General features: G+C 35.6%; 1 protein-coding gene across 1 annotated transcript; it reads left to right on the top strand.

Annotated features, from left to right (window-relative positions):
* Positions 1-221: 221 nt before the first annotated feature.
* Pdi (protein disulfide isomerase) lies at positions 222-12,032 on the top strand. The gene is made up of 9 exons (XM_085960068.1): positions 222-438; positions 2,413-2,610; positions 4,990-5,261; positions 6,563-6,727; positions 7,897-8,006; positions 8,421-8,541; positions 8,975-9,141; positions 9,601-9,856; positions 10,500-12,032. Exons 1-9 carry the CDS (start codon positions 285-287, stop codon positions 10,548-10,550), a joined length of 1,494 nt encoding a protein of 497 aa, XP_085816194.1. The 5' UTR covers positions 222-284; the 3' UTR covers positions 10,551-12,032.
* The last annotated feature ends 3,645 nt before the right edge of the window (positions 12,033-15,677 follow it).

The raw sequence follows: 15,677 nt of genomic DNA, 5'->3' as shown, positions 1-15,677 counted from the left end.
AGTACGTGCAATTATTACAGAGTCGGTAAATAAAATTATATCCAAAACAAAATTTTAATTAAAAAGGTTTTTTTAGCAAATAATAATTTAAAAAAATCAAACCTATCGGCCATAATGGCAATTGCAGAGAAAGTGAGAAATAAATCCGCCAATCAGAATAGACCACGCTCGACGTTGCCACGTAAAGACCGGCTTTGCACATTTTGGCATTTCCTAAAGACCTTTCAATTCGGTGCCAGCTTAGTTGATAGTTTGCTTGTCTGGTACGTCGACGATCCTGCAAAATGTACTTTTTATCGGCGATATGTTTAGCGCTCGCCGTATTCGGAGCAGCCAACGGTGATGCGGAAATCAAAACTGAAGAAAACGTTTTAGTTTTGACGAAAGAAAATTTCCCGAGCGCGATAGCGGACAACGAATTCATCCTTGTCGAATTTTGTAAGTATCATCTCTTTATCTATCGTTTCGCCGGTTACGCGTCATTAATAATTAATTTAATTGTTCGGCGGGCACAGTAATGCAATCAATAGTGCTAAAGGTTATCAAAGTTATTAACATTCGTGAATAAAGTATGTTTGTTTTCCTTCAAAACTCGAAAAAATAGTGACACGTCAACTCATCAAGTCATGCTTGCGTAGTGACGTTAGCCGGCTACTATTGTTGCTTTGTTTAATTATTTCCGATCCAGTACAACGGTCCGCAAGCACAGCATTTAATTAACCCAATGTTTAATCTATTATGATATTTTTTTTACGAAATTAATAATTCCCATATGTATGCCCGTTTTCCCCATTTTCCTTGTCTTTAAAACAGTTGAAATTAGACAAAATGTTATGTACCTACTTCCAAAATGTACCATAATATTAATCTAATATCTGTACCTATCTAGAAAAAATATTTCTGTCATTGGAAGGTACTACTTTTGCAATAACCATACAGGTAATTGATTATCTGCGTAGGTATCTAATTAAATCATTTTGTCTTTTAATGCAATATTATGTTCTAGTATAATAAGGTTGGAATAAAATAATCATCGCTCTAATGATTTGTTCATTATTAGGCAGATTATTTATGTCATTAACCTTTCATTATTATCTAATAATTTAGTGGGCATGAAATAAAAAAAAAAACTGGTTTTACTGTTGTTCAGTAGGTGTCAACAACTTGCAAAAATATTCCAGCATAGTTTAATTTTAATTAAATGCTGATAATTATTTCTTTGTAATATTATGCATGTTTTGTATTAAATTTTATCACATACGACATTGCACGCATTTTTTTTCATCAATTTGATGACAAGAAATTTTATGCTGTCTAAAAAATATCTGAAGGCACTTTGCTACTTAATTGTGCAAAAATGTATAATAATTTAATGTAATATGCACGCTCATATTCATATTGAAGTGTCAATTTACTGATGCCTTCGGATATCCAATATGTGATTCAAATTTGTACATTGGACCCCAAAGACACGCCTAGCGCCTAACGATTAGGTGGCCATTAGATATAATTAGCATACTATTTAAATATGGTAATTAGTTAGTAATTATCTAGTCAGCAGTCAATGTGTTAAAAGAGGAAATCGGATTTAATTCCTTAAATTGGTATTGGAACATAATGATTTAATTGACTTTCTTTGAAATCTAAGAGAATCAAATTGAAATAGACGTTTCTAATTTCCCTTTCAAGGGCCCCTTTTAACTGATGCCCAGGACACAGTCCACCTACTTACTAATAATCTTTTTTTTTTAAAGAAAAAAAACTGAATTCTTTTTGAATTTTATGATTTATTTATTTTGAAGAATCGATATTTTGCTTTTGATGGTTTTGCGGAATGGATTATTTATTACACCTTTCTTCTTCCTTTTTATGGCGTCTTCTATCAAAGATTGGCAATCAAATTGCAGTACATACACCTCTTTATCCTAGGCTGGTCATTTAGATCTCCCAACACATTGAACATTGAGTCACGGAGTGCATAGTCAAGAATCTTCTTCTTTTTCTCATGCGTCTGATGTCCTCTACCTTTCCCTGCATTATAAACTGTAGTAAATCATATTTCTCATTGTGGAAAGTATGCAGAAACTCTCGGTAATGTGATCAGCTCAGAAAATCATCACCGTGCACCAATACAGCACATCTTGAAAGTCTCTAATCTCTATCTTACGAGGCTCGGTTTTTTTAATGTCCCGGCTTTGACTCCATAGATCAGCACGGGGGTTTAATGTAGAACCCTCCGTGTGCCCCGATTGCAACAGATGATTCATTCATATCCTTACTTGTGACTGAATAATTTACTAACATAGCCATGTGTTGCTACGAACATAATAATATTCATGAATTGCACAAGATAAATTTGATTTCTTTTTTAGGTATGTAAGATATCCTTTAAAGGAATTGTAAAATTTGCAGACGCTCCATGGTGCGGTCACTGTAAGAGTCTGGCGCCGGAGTACGCGAAGGCAGCTACTCAACTCGCGGGGCAGGAGTCAGCCATCAAGCTCGCAAAGGTTGACGCCACACAGGAGCAGGACCTCGGGGAGCAGTACGGGGTCAGAGGATACCCCACACTCAAGTTCTTCAGGAACGGTTCTCCCGTCGAGTACAATGGTACGAAACTAAAACCAACCTCTTCTTACTTTTGTTGTTTCTTTCACACTTTTTCCGCTCTGTGTCATTCGTGAACGAATTTCTGATTACTTTTTAATGAACATTTACTGTTTTGTACTTGTATTTTACGGATTAATAATTAAATCTCATATGAAACATGCTGACCATTACCATAGAAACAGTGACGTTTCCGTATCGGCAGCCATTGATTCGAGGGCTCTAGGATTCTATTCCTGGTGAGGTTACAATATAGTTATGTGATTTTCTCAAAGCTGGGGTGTTTGATTGTTTCACTTCTACAGCTACATTATTGTTTTGCTATATTACTGTGGTTGATCCTCAAGTTCAATATATATATATATTTTTATATAAAAAAGTAGAGACCAAAGTGAAAGCTACAATAAATTAGATAAAAGACTAATAAAAAATGTGTCCACATTAAACAATCTATTATACTTAATACATTATGCAAGGATGGAAGAACCATTCCACCTCTACTATGATGACACAATAAGGAGTTATTTTTGTTGCCTTTCATGCTGCAATTTATTGTTATTTGTTTTTTTAGTTTTTTTATTCAATAGAAATTAGTGTATCCTTTAACTGTTTATTAATTTAATTTAATTTCAAATAGCATCACTACAAAACAATGTTTCTTTAATTCACTGTGTATATTACGGTGAAAAGTTCCTATTTTTAAATTAAGCTAATATGTCATGCTTATTGGATGAGGAAAAATTTTATTATTAACGCTGGCAATATTCTGATAAATGAAACATAAAATGCTTATTATTTATTTATAATCTCAATTCTCTTATCATTCATGTTTAATTACATTATTTAACTTTATTTAATTGCGACAATGATGTCGGAGCATTGACCACATTTTCTGTTATATTTTAAATGTTATTTGACATGATTCGGGACGCACATGTTTATTTGTCCACCCAACACGAATTTGCATACAATGTGATAAAATATACATTAAAATAAAATGTAATTTCATTTTACTATCTACTAAAAAAAGATAAGAATAAAAATAATATTATATTTACGTAAATGGTATGTAGTATTTCTTTGTAAAATACTGCTTCAAAAACACTTGTGGTAAAATAAATAAAACATCATTGTTATTCAATTTAAGGCCACAGATATTATGGCAGTAAGTTTTATCTGAAAATTCATAAACATAGCACATATTTCTAATATAATGAAAAGTAAATCACTCTTTCTCGACATGTTTTTGTTCGGTTGTGGTCATTCGTTCAATACGTGGGGTTCGTGACCTGGATTAAAATACACATATTGCAAAAACAATACGTGAAGTTCCTCAAGCCGGTGGGCTCTGAACTCGTGACCCACCCATCGGGAGCTGGCTATGATAACCTCTACCCTACGGTGGGTGCTTTAGTAATTGCAGAGAAACGGGGCTGTTGACTATTTGGGCCGTTTATTATGTAGACATTTGTAGATCATTCAGTGTTATCTTCGAGTTAAAATACAAATGCAATTGGAAAATTCAAATAAACGTATCCATGGATGCTGAAGAAGACCTTCTTTATATAGATGGAGACTGATATAATAAAGTGAAGCTGCAAAAAATCTACTGAGATCCATGATAATATTGGATGCAAGTCATTTGGTATTGCGTATTTGTTGCAATGTTATCGTCTGTTATTAAAACTGTCAACATTTTAACACAATTTTGGATTAAACTAGTAAATTCTCTATGAATTATGAATTTGTACAGTAATTTCCAAGATAAACCCGGAAACTTGAATTTTTTATGAATGGATGGTATTGTTTTATTAAATTTACTTCATGCAACGACACAAAACGTGATTGACTTGACATAACCAAAATATTCTCATTATAATACAAATGTATCCATAACTACCTGTGAAAGAACAGGCTGCGTCAATTAATTTACATAAATAGACAACTAAATAAACAAACATAATTATTTAGAATATTTTAATGAGCAATCACAAAAAATCGCTTATGTCATATGTAGGTTTAATAATGAAATATTACAAAACAGTTTGTCAAAGTTTATAGCTCTACCACGTATCAATGTGCCAATGAACTCGTATAATATGGAAACACCTGCGCCTTAAGCAATGTAAAAAAGACGAAAAGCCTATCATATAGGATGTGTTATTTACAAATGCATAAGTTCTGATTGATAATTAGGTAAAGTAAATACGATGGCAATGTATGTATGCTATTGGTGAGATTGAATGAGCAATTGTTTAAAAATGCTTTACTGGAATCTGTTCTCAAAAAGGCTGAGTTGACATTGGTCTATGGTTTTTATCGAATCGGGTGAATAGCCACCTAGTGATGCTAAATTTCCTTTTTTCTCTTATCAACGAACAGGAGGCAGACAAGCCGACGACATCGTAAACTGGCTGCTGAAGAAGACCGGTCCCCCGGCGAAGGAGCTCACCACCCTCAAGGAAGCCAAAGACTTCGTGGAGTCGGTTCCAGTCGCAGTCGTCGGTTTCTTCAGAGATCGCGAGTCAGACGCAGCAAAGAACTTCTTGGCTGTCGCAGCCGGTCTGGACGACCAAGTCTTCGGTATCACCAGCAGCGATGAAGTATACACTGATTATGAAGCCAAGTGCGGAAGCGTTGTGGTCTTCAAGAAGGTAAGAATAACCACAGCATACTAAATATTCAGAATAAACTACATTTACATTAAAATTCAAAGGTTGCGAAGAAGTGTCCATTTAATTTTCTACAAACACGTATCTCAAAACATACTTTATAACATAATATATTTAAGCAATGACTAAAAACTCTTATCACAATAAAAGACTTTTATAAATATTATTAGATATCTTGAGTTATGTGTTTGTAAGTATACAGAATACTGAACTCCGACAGATGATTATACTGAAGTTGTTTCTCGTAAGTCAAGATACGTGTTTACTGCAGTAATATTGTGAAATGAGTCACAGTAAAGTTGCAACGCATTCTCGTATCTTCGACAATGATCAGTCGAAAGTATAGTGCGATAGATTGAGAAGAACCATAACTTTTTTTTTCATGAAAATATAACTATACTATATGGATATTTCATAGAAGAAAATTTATTTCTGAATTAAAAACTGAGAATAAAGTTGTTATTTGCCTCTCCTGAAAAGTTATGTTTTTTGAGATACGTGTTTGTAGAAAATTACCGACGATTTATTGCTGGAACTATATTAATCGCACTGAAATTTCCTAACGATAATTAACTAAGGTGTTATTTCAAAATCCAAGGTGTTCAATCAAGAATGCTATGTTCTTAATTGATATTGAATATAAAATAGTTGATTCCAGTTAATAATTTGGTATTGTTGTTTTTGATTTTGGGCTGTTGTGGCCTATTTAGTGAAATAAACAATCATGCGAGTAGTTTACTTATTTATTACCACAACTTGGGTTGTTTTTTATTTTTATAAATTTTGTTAGGTACATCTTGACTCGTGGCCCATAAAGTGAAATAAATAATCATGCAGGTAGTTCGCTGTTGCTTAGATATTGTTATTACTGTTACTTGGATTATTATAGTTTTCAAGCGTAAGTGCATTTAGCATTGTTTGTTTTGTTTCATTATATAATTTGACATTGAAGTACGTCCTTCATGCTAGGTGTTTTAATTAGTATAATATTATTATAACTTCAGTTTAATTGAATTGTTTTGGACAAGGAAAAGTTACATGAAGCAGAAAATTTTTATTAAATACTGAATATATTAAATACACAATTCAACATTGTACCTGTTTATAATATTTAAATACAAAAATTTATAATCAATTCCTTAGTTGTTATCAAACTTGTTTTGGTACATATATTATATGAATAAATGCTAATCAAACAGCTTATTTAAAATATCTGTCGGCATATCATAACATCTTTGCATAATGATACTATTTTATTATCAACTATTATGTTTTCTTTGCAGTTTGATGACGGTCGCGTAGAATACTCCGGAGAAAACAACGAGGCCGATTTGAAGAAGTGGATTGCCGCGGAAGCTCTTCCTCTCATCGTCGACTTCAGCCACGAGACCGCCTCCAAGATCTTCGGTGGAGAAATCAAGAACCACCTCTTGCTATTCTTGTCCAAGGTATGTCCATTACTATGTCGATCATTTATAGTCTGCCCGGATGAAAACGTCTCCGAGCTGATTCCGTTCATCTCGGTCTTGTGCATGTATTACGTTGCTACATATAGCCACAGAATGTCACTATATCGTCGTTCTAAAGGCCTATAGTCTACCTTTCAGACGTTTTTCCTTCGCATGCAACACTTTTTGTTGACTAGGATTGTTTTTTTTCGAACTACTTGTCCTGGCCATTCTTCCTTATTATATCCTTCCATATTAACCAATAATTATTCTCCAAGTTTATTATCTATGTAGTTGTTGAGTCGGTACATGGCTGTATTTGATTTTATAGCTTGTACATGAAGAGATCATCATCATATCTTCTATCTTAGTTAAAGTAATAATACATGTAAGATTGCTTCTTATAGCTTGTCTAGGTTCCAATAATTCTAATAGACTGCCATTACATTTCATTCTCCATTCATCGATACTGTACTTTTCAAGCAGAAAATGATTTTTTGGGTGGGTTATCCCACACTTAAATCCTACACAAAAGTATTCTTTTTAGAAAGTGTTTGTTATAGTTTTATTTGGGCGTTTTCTGAATGCCACAGACTGTACAAATTAACAAAATTAATTTACCCAGCTCTTGGCCAATTATCTTACAAGAGTCATTTCGTCACTGTTCTGGCAGAAGACACTAATTCGAAAAAATTACATATTGAGTTAGTACCGAATTGTTCCTTATTTCAAACTTTACCGTCTGGAAACCTTCTTAATAAATAAACAGTATTTATTTTAAAGTCGTCTTTTTTACGATTACTTAATAAACTCACATGATAGACCATTATTTCAAACTTTTTAACATCTTCAAAGTCAAATTACTCAAAACTAGTATTCTCCAGTTAGTGTGTTCTGCCAGAACAGAGACGATTTTATTGTAGCTTTGATTTTGATTTATATGTAAAATAAATTGTGTCTCATAACCGTTTGATCGATTATTAGTAGTACCAATATAACAAGGTTAAATTTTGCAGAACTAGAGTGAAAAATTTATTGATAACCAACTGAATTCAATCAATTATTTTCATATATAGATAATGGCCGATGGGAGCTGGTCATAGTTTTAAATGTTGTCAATTATTGAAAGTCATGTATTTTAATGCAATTGTTTCTCCTTTGAATTCCAGGAAGGAGGAGATTTTGACAAGTATCTGGAGAATTCCAAGCCTGCTGCCAAAGCATTCCGAGGAAAGGTACTCTTCGTTACCATCGACACCGACGAAGATGATCACCAAAGGTGAAGATAATGAATAGCACTATGATTTTCCATATTTTCTCACCTCACCCCTCCCCATTCCAGTTAAACTGTATGTAACCCTGCAACGTGGAAGAATTGAGAATTTTTTCCCTATTAGGGTATGTAGCGAAGAACACCAAAAACACATTCTACAAAAACTGTAATGTGAAATTTTCTAACTGACTAGGAAGTCGTGATTCAGTTTTATAGATTACTCGTCTGACACTTCGAATTTTATCTAAGATGATTGACATATTATACGATGCATCATTTCACTACTATAATACGATACTATTTTCTGTATTTTTCTTTTTGTTTCGTGATAAATAATATTCAATTGTAATTACTTATTTATTATCTTATTGGTCTGTTACTATGTGCATCATTAGTTGAAATGTTTAATTTTATCGACAGAATCATGGAATACTTCGGAATGAAGAAGGAAGAGGTACCTTCGATGCGATTGATCGGCTTGGAAGAGGACATGCTGAAATACAAACCTGAGAACCCAGAATTGACTGCTGAAAACATTGAGGTTTGTAATAATCAATGTTTGTATATTTGCTACTTGCTTGAACTATCTCCAGATAGCAGCCTGAAGATTGGCCTGTTAACTTCCATCAAAAGTTGAAACGCCTGCTGAGAGAATTGAGTAAAAATATTGCATGATTTTTCTTTAAAGAAGTAAGCAAGAGAGTAAATAGTGTGTCAATAATATGGATACTATAAGGCATTAATTAAACTTCCATTTATTTATGTAGTAGAACTCCACTATGGTTTAGAATCAAATGTTTTTGTGAACAAAATTGATTAACAGAGACTCTGTAAACTGACTGACTATAAAGCATTAAAATGATTTTCCTGCTTTTTTACCTTGTGTGTCAAATTCTTTTGCTGAAAACTCAAAGTATAAATTGTTCTCCTGTGTAACTATTGGATTTTTTAATGAACGAGTTTCCTTTGCGCAGGGCTTCGTGTCAGACTTTTTGGCCGGCAAGCTGAAGCAGCATCTGTTGAGTCAAGACATCCCTGAGGACTGGAATAAAACTCCCGTGTGGACCCTTGTCGCCAAGAACTTCGATGAAGTCGTCTTCGATGAAACTAAATCAGTTCTCGTTGAGTTCTACGCCCCATGGTAAGAAATTTTTCTTATGTTATGTACTTTGATTGTGGAAATGTTTCCAAAAAAATGGAAATCTCAGAAAAATCTGAAGGAAATATGCCATGCACAGGAAAGACGCGGTGCATGTGTCAGCTAGTTAGGTCTGGGAGAGGATAGGTGATTTTCTTCATAGACTGATTGCTCGGAAACTCTTGCGTCGTGTGTATGCTTGAGTGAATGTGTCTTTTCACTGTTATCGCTCGTCATTATGATGGTTTCTTTACTTCCTTGTTATGCATTATGGTAATGACTGCACACGAGGCTACGATCTATCCAAACATCCGGTTTTTGTACATTGAAAATTTGGTAAAAACATCATTCAAACAAGACATGCTCGTGATGTTTACACATGCATACCGTGTATTCAAATTTTTTCTAAGAGAAATACTATAATTTTATTTTGCATTTGTTAAACATATTTTTTGTCCTTAGGTGCGGTCACTGCAAACAGTTGGTGCCGATCTACGAGAGCTTGGGCGAGAACTACGCGTCCAACAAGGACATCGTGATTGCCAAGATGGACTCTACGGCCAATGAGCTGGAGCACACCAAGATCACATCGTTCCCCACACTCAAACTGTACTCCAAGGAGAACAAGGTGATTGAGTACAACGGCGAGAGGACCCTCGAGGGCATGATCAAGTTCATCGAGTCCGGCGGAGAGTACGGCCAAGCCACATCTGAAGAGGTAACCTTCATTGATTACTGCATGTAGTGCAAATTATATTGATTTTCAGCCATTCCTTGGTGTCGTACGCTAAAGATTAGGTCTCAGCTCAGTTACCTCTGATATTTCATTCATGCAAGCATGTCCTACAGAATTGAGGGGATGAGCTTTGAATAATAATTATTGAATGAGAAAGAATGCACCTTCATATAATAATATATTGAACCATTTTAAATCAATAAAGAATGTATTTTGCTATGTACATAATATATTAATGTTGAATGAACATTAAATGTGTATAATGCACGTGTTTAGTAGAATATCAATTTTTAAAATGTGATTAACCACTGATGATGGACTTATGGCTTTATTTTCAAGTTATGAATGAAGATGTTTAAAATAATAGTCTTTTATGGTGTTAATATATATTTTTTATGTTCATTAATAAGAAAAGACACAGCATCATAATGACACATATTTCCTGCAAATTGTTCAGGCTCCCTAACATAAATGTCAAATTAGTAATTTTTCGAAGAAAGTCTTTTCAAAGAAACATGTGTTAATAATATGATACATAGTATTATAGTATACAGAGGAAAATTAGGAAAGAAATATGTGCGTAGGTATTGAATTAATTAATTAAATAATATATTTTTCTTCTCAGGCGGAAGAGGAAGATGAAGATGACGACACACCAAGGAAAGACGAGTTGTAAGAGACGGCAATAAATTTAAAAAAAACTATACAATCAATTATTTAACAACATTTCATCAAGAGTCCACGCGGCATCAGGAGATCTCAAACCGACATCAATAAGAATATCAGAGTATTTAAAGAGGCGGGCGCCGGAAGGTCTCGACGGACTCCAACTGGATTCTCCGCCGCCGCCGGTCGAGACTTCCGCGCCGCCCTCGAGAGCAGACGGAGAAAAACCTTAGATAATTTAATCGTCCGCGATGGCTATATTTTTTTAAGACGCCCGTCGGCCGTGTCGCCGTGCGTCAAATATTATTAAATTGAATAAATGAAATCGACGGCATCTAATCAGTGCTGAAAACTACTGACGAGACGTTCCATTTTTTCTATACAACACGTCCAGCCATCAGTATTAGGTCAAACAGATTGAACTATGCTGTCTTATGATGGTGGTTTGTCTCGTTGAATTGCAAGTGCATTTGAAAAGTGGAGCATCTCTTCGGTGAGTTTCTGTTTGTGAATGAGTGAATAATGCTTCATGGTTGTTTGTGAGTTGGAGTTGTAATTACTTAAGTTCTGTTATCGATTATTGTTCTTTCCTATTAAATAAGTCGTTCCCTATCACCACGCCGGCCGCCTACGCGGCGTGTCCGGGCACAATTCTGTTAATTCTTCCACATTCCGAACGATCTGTTTTACTTATAAAGTTTTTATACTCCCAAAATGATGATTTGTAGATATTAACTTACTAGAATGCATTTAGAGCCTCCACTGTGCTATAATCGTGAGCCATTCGATGTACAGTTGTTATTTACCCTCCTCCGTAAAACTGTGTTTCCGTAAAAAATGTTTATTCACCCGTCGGTTGCACCGCTAATATATTCTTAACTTTTTATTCACAAGTTTTATTGGAATAAGAAGTAAGAGAAAGTGTAGTAGTTTTATTTCCAAATTTTTGAATGACTACATTTTGGTGAAACATCACAGTGGAGGCTTCGTAAATTTAGTTTATTTTTTTATCGTAATAATTAAGGATTTTTCCTCTTCAACGAATCTGTCATGGAGCGTTACTTTAGTTGTTTGTACCTTCAGAGGAAAATTGTATTTATGATATTGCCTTTTTTATACAAAGATTTATTTTGTCTAACTCGTTTTTTTTTCAAAATCTACGGTAAGATGTGAGAGTGGTGTGAGCTGTTATTTATGATGCAATTTTAGCTTGAAGAATGTACGGAGCGTACCGACCGCATGGCTCGTGCGAGACAATCTCGCGGCCGGTTATAATTTATGACGGATCGGACATGTTTTAATCGGTCACGTGTCATGGAGTTTTTGAAAAAATGTGTAAATAAATATAATTGTTTGCGGCATCACTTCGATGGTGTCAGTTAATTATGATTACAAAGAGACTGTACTTCCCTGTATCATCCCTATTTTAACACGACATGTTGTGTACGCGAGTGTATTTCTAAAGTTAGAATAAAACAAATCTTCCAAAATACTTTCCGCTTTTTACTTGAAAACACACCCTTTCCCCTTTCACAGACAAAATTGATACTAGTATCTTTAATTAAATCTAATTATCGCACCTCCAGACCTACACTGACGTAAGTCAAAATCAGCCATTTTCCAGGAGAGCCGAAACAAACTTTTTGAACCATGTTTATGGTAGTTGATTTAATGTCAATGCCTTTACAATGTCCATTTTTTTGTAGAATTGGAAAAAAATATATCTTTCTAGTGGCATTCATTTAAAAGTATCAGAGTTACTGGAGTGTTCTTCTCAATATTTGACTCAATTTATTTAAAATAACACTGGAGTTACGGGTATGTATATCTCGTTAAATATTTTTTTTAGAGATACGCCAGTGTTCTCCCGAGATAGAGAAAAATAAATGTAATTGAACTGCATTCATAACTCAAAACAGCAAAATTCAGACTTACGTCAGTGTAGGTCTGGGGGTGCGTTCTATTAATTATACAGATTGGTTTACTCGTCAATAGTTGTAACACTTAACGGTGTATCATTGCCTTATAATAAAAATCCTGTCACCCACGATGGCCACGCGGCTTAAGCGTCGGCCTATTGTGTCGTGGGTCCCAGGTTCGAATCCTGGGTCTACCAAGCGCACATATTGTTTTTCAATTTGTGTATGAGACAGAGTATGGACCTAATAGGTTGAGCAAGTGGCTGATACCCATTTCTTGTAAAAACAAAATCTGTTTAATACAAACCTCCACTCTGTGGAGGCCCGATCCCTATTAGGATCGGAATGACTATATAATAAATCCAAATAAGTTTCATGCGGGAAAATGGTCTATTCACCTCAGACCAAGACAATGAGTTACCCCGGTCCTGGAATAACCACAAGCGTGTTATAACCCTATCCGGCCCTGCCCTTAGACCAGGTTGAGAACCCCTGCTTTAGGCTAGCTCAGCACTAAGTCGGAGGAGGTAGTCAACTAAAAGTTCTTATCGACACTTACGAACACATCACAACGATATTGTTATATTAATCGTTCAAAATCGCCACCCAGTAATAGGCTGACGTCAGGATCCTTTAGACAGTTTATTAATCTTTGATCCAAATTCGTTTCGCACCCACGTGCGCGAAACGTCAAAGAACAGCTGTTAGCTGTCATCCAGTTCTTATACTGAATTATATTCCCGAGAAATATATCGCGGATTTATTTCAAATAAAAACCTTCAACAGTATTGTTTTGATTATTTATTAGATTAATTTTCCATAAATAAATTTATTACAATTAATGTTTATTAAACAACTTAACACTATATTTTATTTCTAAATAATTACTATATTTATTATATAAACTTATTTTAATTAATTAATTTATAGTATAAAACGATCCGTATTTATTTTAATTTATAGGTATGGCTGCACACTTATTATATTATCCGGCACAGACTATAAAGTTTGGGAAACCATGTTCCTTTTATATATATATTCGCGGGTACTTGTTACTAAGTAATTAGTGACGTATTCGCTTACGAGCGAATAATCCCCGTCGCCGCGTTATATATCAACGTCGCAGATCGCGATGACGTAGCCGATATGACGCGCTACTCATTCTACGCGAGAAAACTTCCGATCAGGTTTTCAAAACAACGCGAATATCTGCAAACTCTCCAAGGGGAGCTGCACAGGTCAGAGAACTTATCTCTAGTAGCAGGAGCCGGCGACTAAATTTGTATAGAAAAATATGGGTTTTTATACCCGTCAGATGGGGCCTCCCCGAAAAACTGACGTCAGGGATACGAAAAACCCCCTCCCTAATTTTAGGTTTTCATCAATTATCTGAAGAACCATTAATAATTCTGATTAAGAAATTATGTAAGCGCGTAGGGGTTCTGATACCCGTCATCGTAATATAGATTTTAATAACTTGAAGTTTGAAAAAGGGTGAGAAAAAGCCGTACATGACTTTTCGGGGCGTGTTTACACGCGAAAAGTGGACCAATGAGGTTATTATTGCCTCCTTCCATCAGACCAGGAGCCAGACCTTCGGACCAATTACGGAAAAGCGGTTTATTTTCCCGCTTTCCCGGAAAATTACGAGCATCTAATTAAGTTAAAACAAGCGGCCTACAGGTGAGACAAGTTTCATAATCATTGCAAAAGCCCTTCTGGTACTTTTGACGTAGATTAGATAAATATTTTCTGATTCAATTATCACCATTTTTTTTTCTAGATGCCTTTATGGATACCTCGCATTTACTATCGAGGTTTCTTAAGGACTTTGGCACGCAAACTACTCTACTTGATGCTAGTCAAATGAAAATTGTGCCGGCTGAGAGAATATGCCTTATTGAAAACTATTCTTCTACCCGCATCGGGTATTGCTAATTTGAATTCGGCCAGGGCCTATGAAACCGCCTTGCAAAAATCCTGGAAAATTCTTAGTAGCGCAAGGCGGAGGTGATTCTGATGAATATTTTGTCGTATTCATTGGGAACTGAGGACTGCGATTTGTAGTCGAGTTTTTTTCCCATGGTAAAAGAAATGTCGCATAGGACTGATATTCTGAGCATATTAATCCTATCTTATATGATTGCAGTCACTTGATCTGAAGGGCATGAATCATCATTACATGTCACCATTTATTATTTTTATTCTTTTTATTACATCAATACAGAAATTAGAAAGTGCATCTCTTCCGGCCTCGTTTGCCATGGTCCCCGAAGGTCTCGAATGTCATCTCAAAACACAGCCTCTTATGCACCCTGACGTCTCGTGCTGCTGAAATCGAAGGTAGAAACTTTCGGGTCAACTCCCCTGTCGATGAGTTTATGTATCGTGAGTTCCATTCGTTTTTCACCATATCTGAAATTGTAATTTTTGCGTAGCTCAGAGGAAATTTGTCATAAGCTATCGCGGTCTTGGGTTCAGAGGCACCGTGCCGAGCCAATTTGTCGGCTCTTTCATTTCCTTCTATCCCGGTGTGTCCCCTTATCCATTTGAAGTGCACCTCGGGGCGGTGCAGTCTCAGTATTGTGAATAGAAAAGACAATCGAATTAGTAGACAAGGGATCTCCAATTGCTTGGATTGAGCTTTTGGAGTCCGAATAAATACAAATACTATGGTTTTCGGTGAGCTTTCGTTGGATTGGATCTGAGCCTGCCCACTCCAGAGCGCATTGGATGGCATAGAGTTCGGCCTGCATTACCGTACAATAGCTGGCAAGGCGGTACTTATGAGCCGCTATCTCACCGCCATTAATGTATGCCGCAAACCCTGCACCAGTACTGCCATCAATTTTGCTCCCATCCGTGAAAATCGGTATGTTATTGCATTCGTTGCTTTCCAACGTTGCAGGATAAGAAACCACTTCAGAAAATAGTCTAGCCGGATGTGGCAGCCTTCTATAGTCCATCGGTTTTTCGTAAAGCCTATCGTCAGGCAGAAAACCTGCGAGGCCCTCCTCGCCCTTCTTAGCTTTGTAAGTGAGAGCGATTTGTTTTAAACGTAAATCTAGAGGCATAAGTCCTGCTAGAGCTTGCGTTGAATTTAGCGAAGCCGTGCGGTAAGCTCTGCATATTCGTATTGCTAGTGCTCGCTGAACCGTATTGAGTTTTTTTTGCTATGTTTTTCCGTTTGGCAGCTTCATACCATATGCTGGCCGCAT

Source organism: Rhyacophila brunnea, unplaced genomic scaffold, assembly GCF_057557595.1.
Source record: "Rhyacophila brunnea isolate RB1 unplaced genomic scaffold, BYU_Rbru_1.0 scaffold_9, whole genome shotgun sequence".
In the NCBI taxonomy this organism is placed as follows: Eukaryota; Metazoa; Arthropoda; class Insecta; order Trichoptera; family Rhyacophilidae; genus Rhyacophila; species Rhyacophila brunnea.
Note: the sequence above shows the minus strand (reverse complement) of the source record. Positions and strands in the feature narration are given on the sequence as shown.

What these genes read in the sequence shown, in the direction of transcription:
- Pdi (XM_085960068.1), top strand. Translation starts at nt 285, where the DNA reads ATGTACTTTTTATCGGCGATATGTTTAGCGCTCGCCGTATTCGGAGCA. An exon ending in GACGAAGATGATCACCAAAG is followed by an intron (nt 8,007 to 8,420) that starts GTGAAGATAATG and finishes TTTTATCGACAG; the next exon opens with AATCATGGAATACTTCGGAA. An exon ending in GTTGAGTTCTACGCCCCATG is followed by an intron (nt 9,142 to 9,600) that starts GTAAGAAATTTT and finishes TTTTGTCCTTAG; the next exon opens with GTGCGGTCACTGCAAACAGT.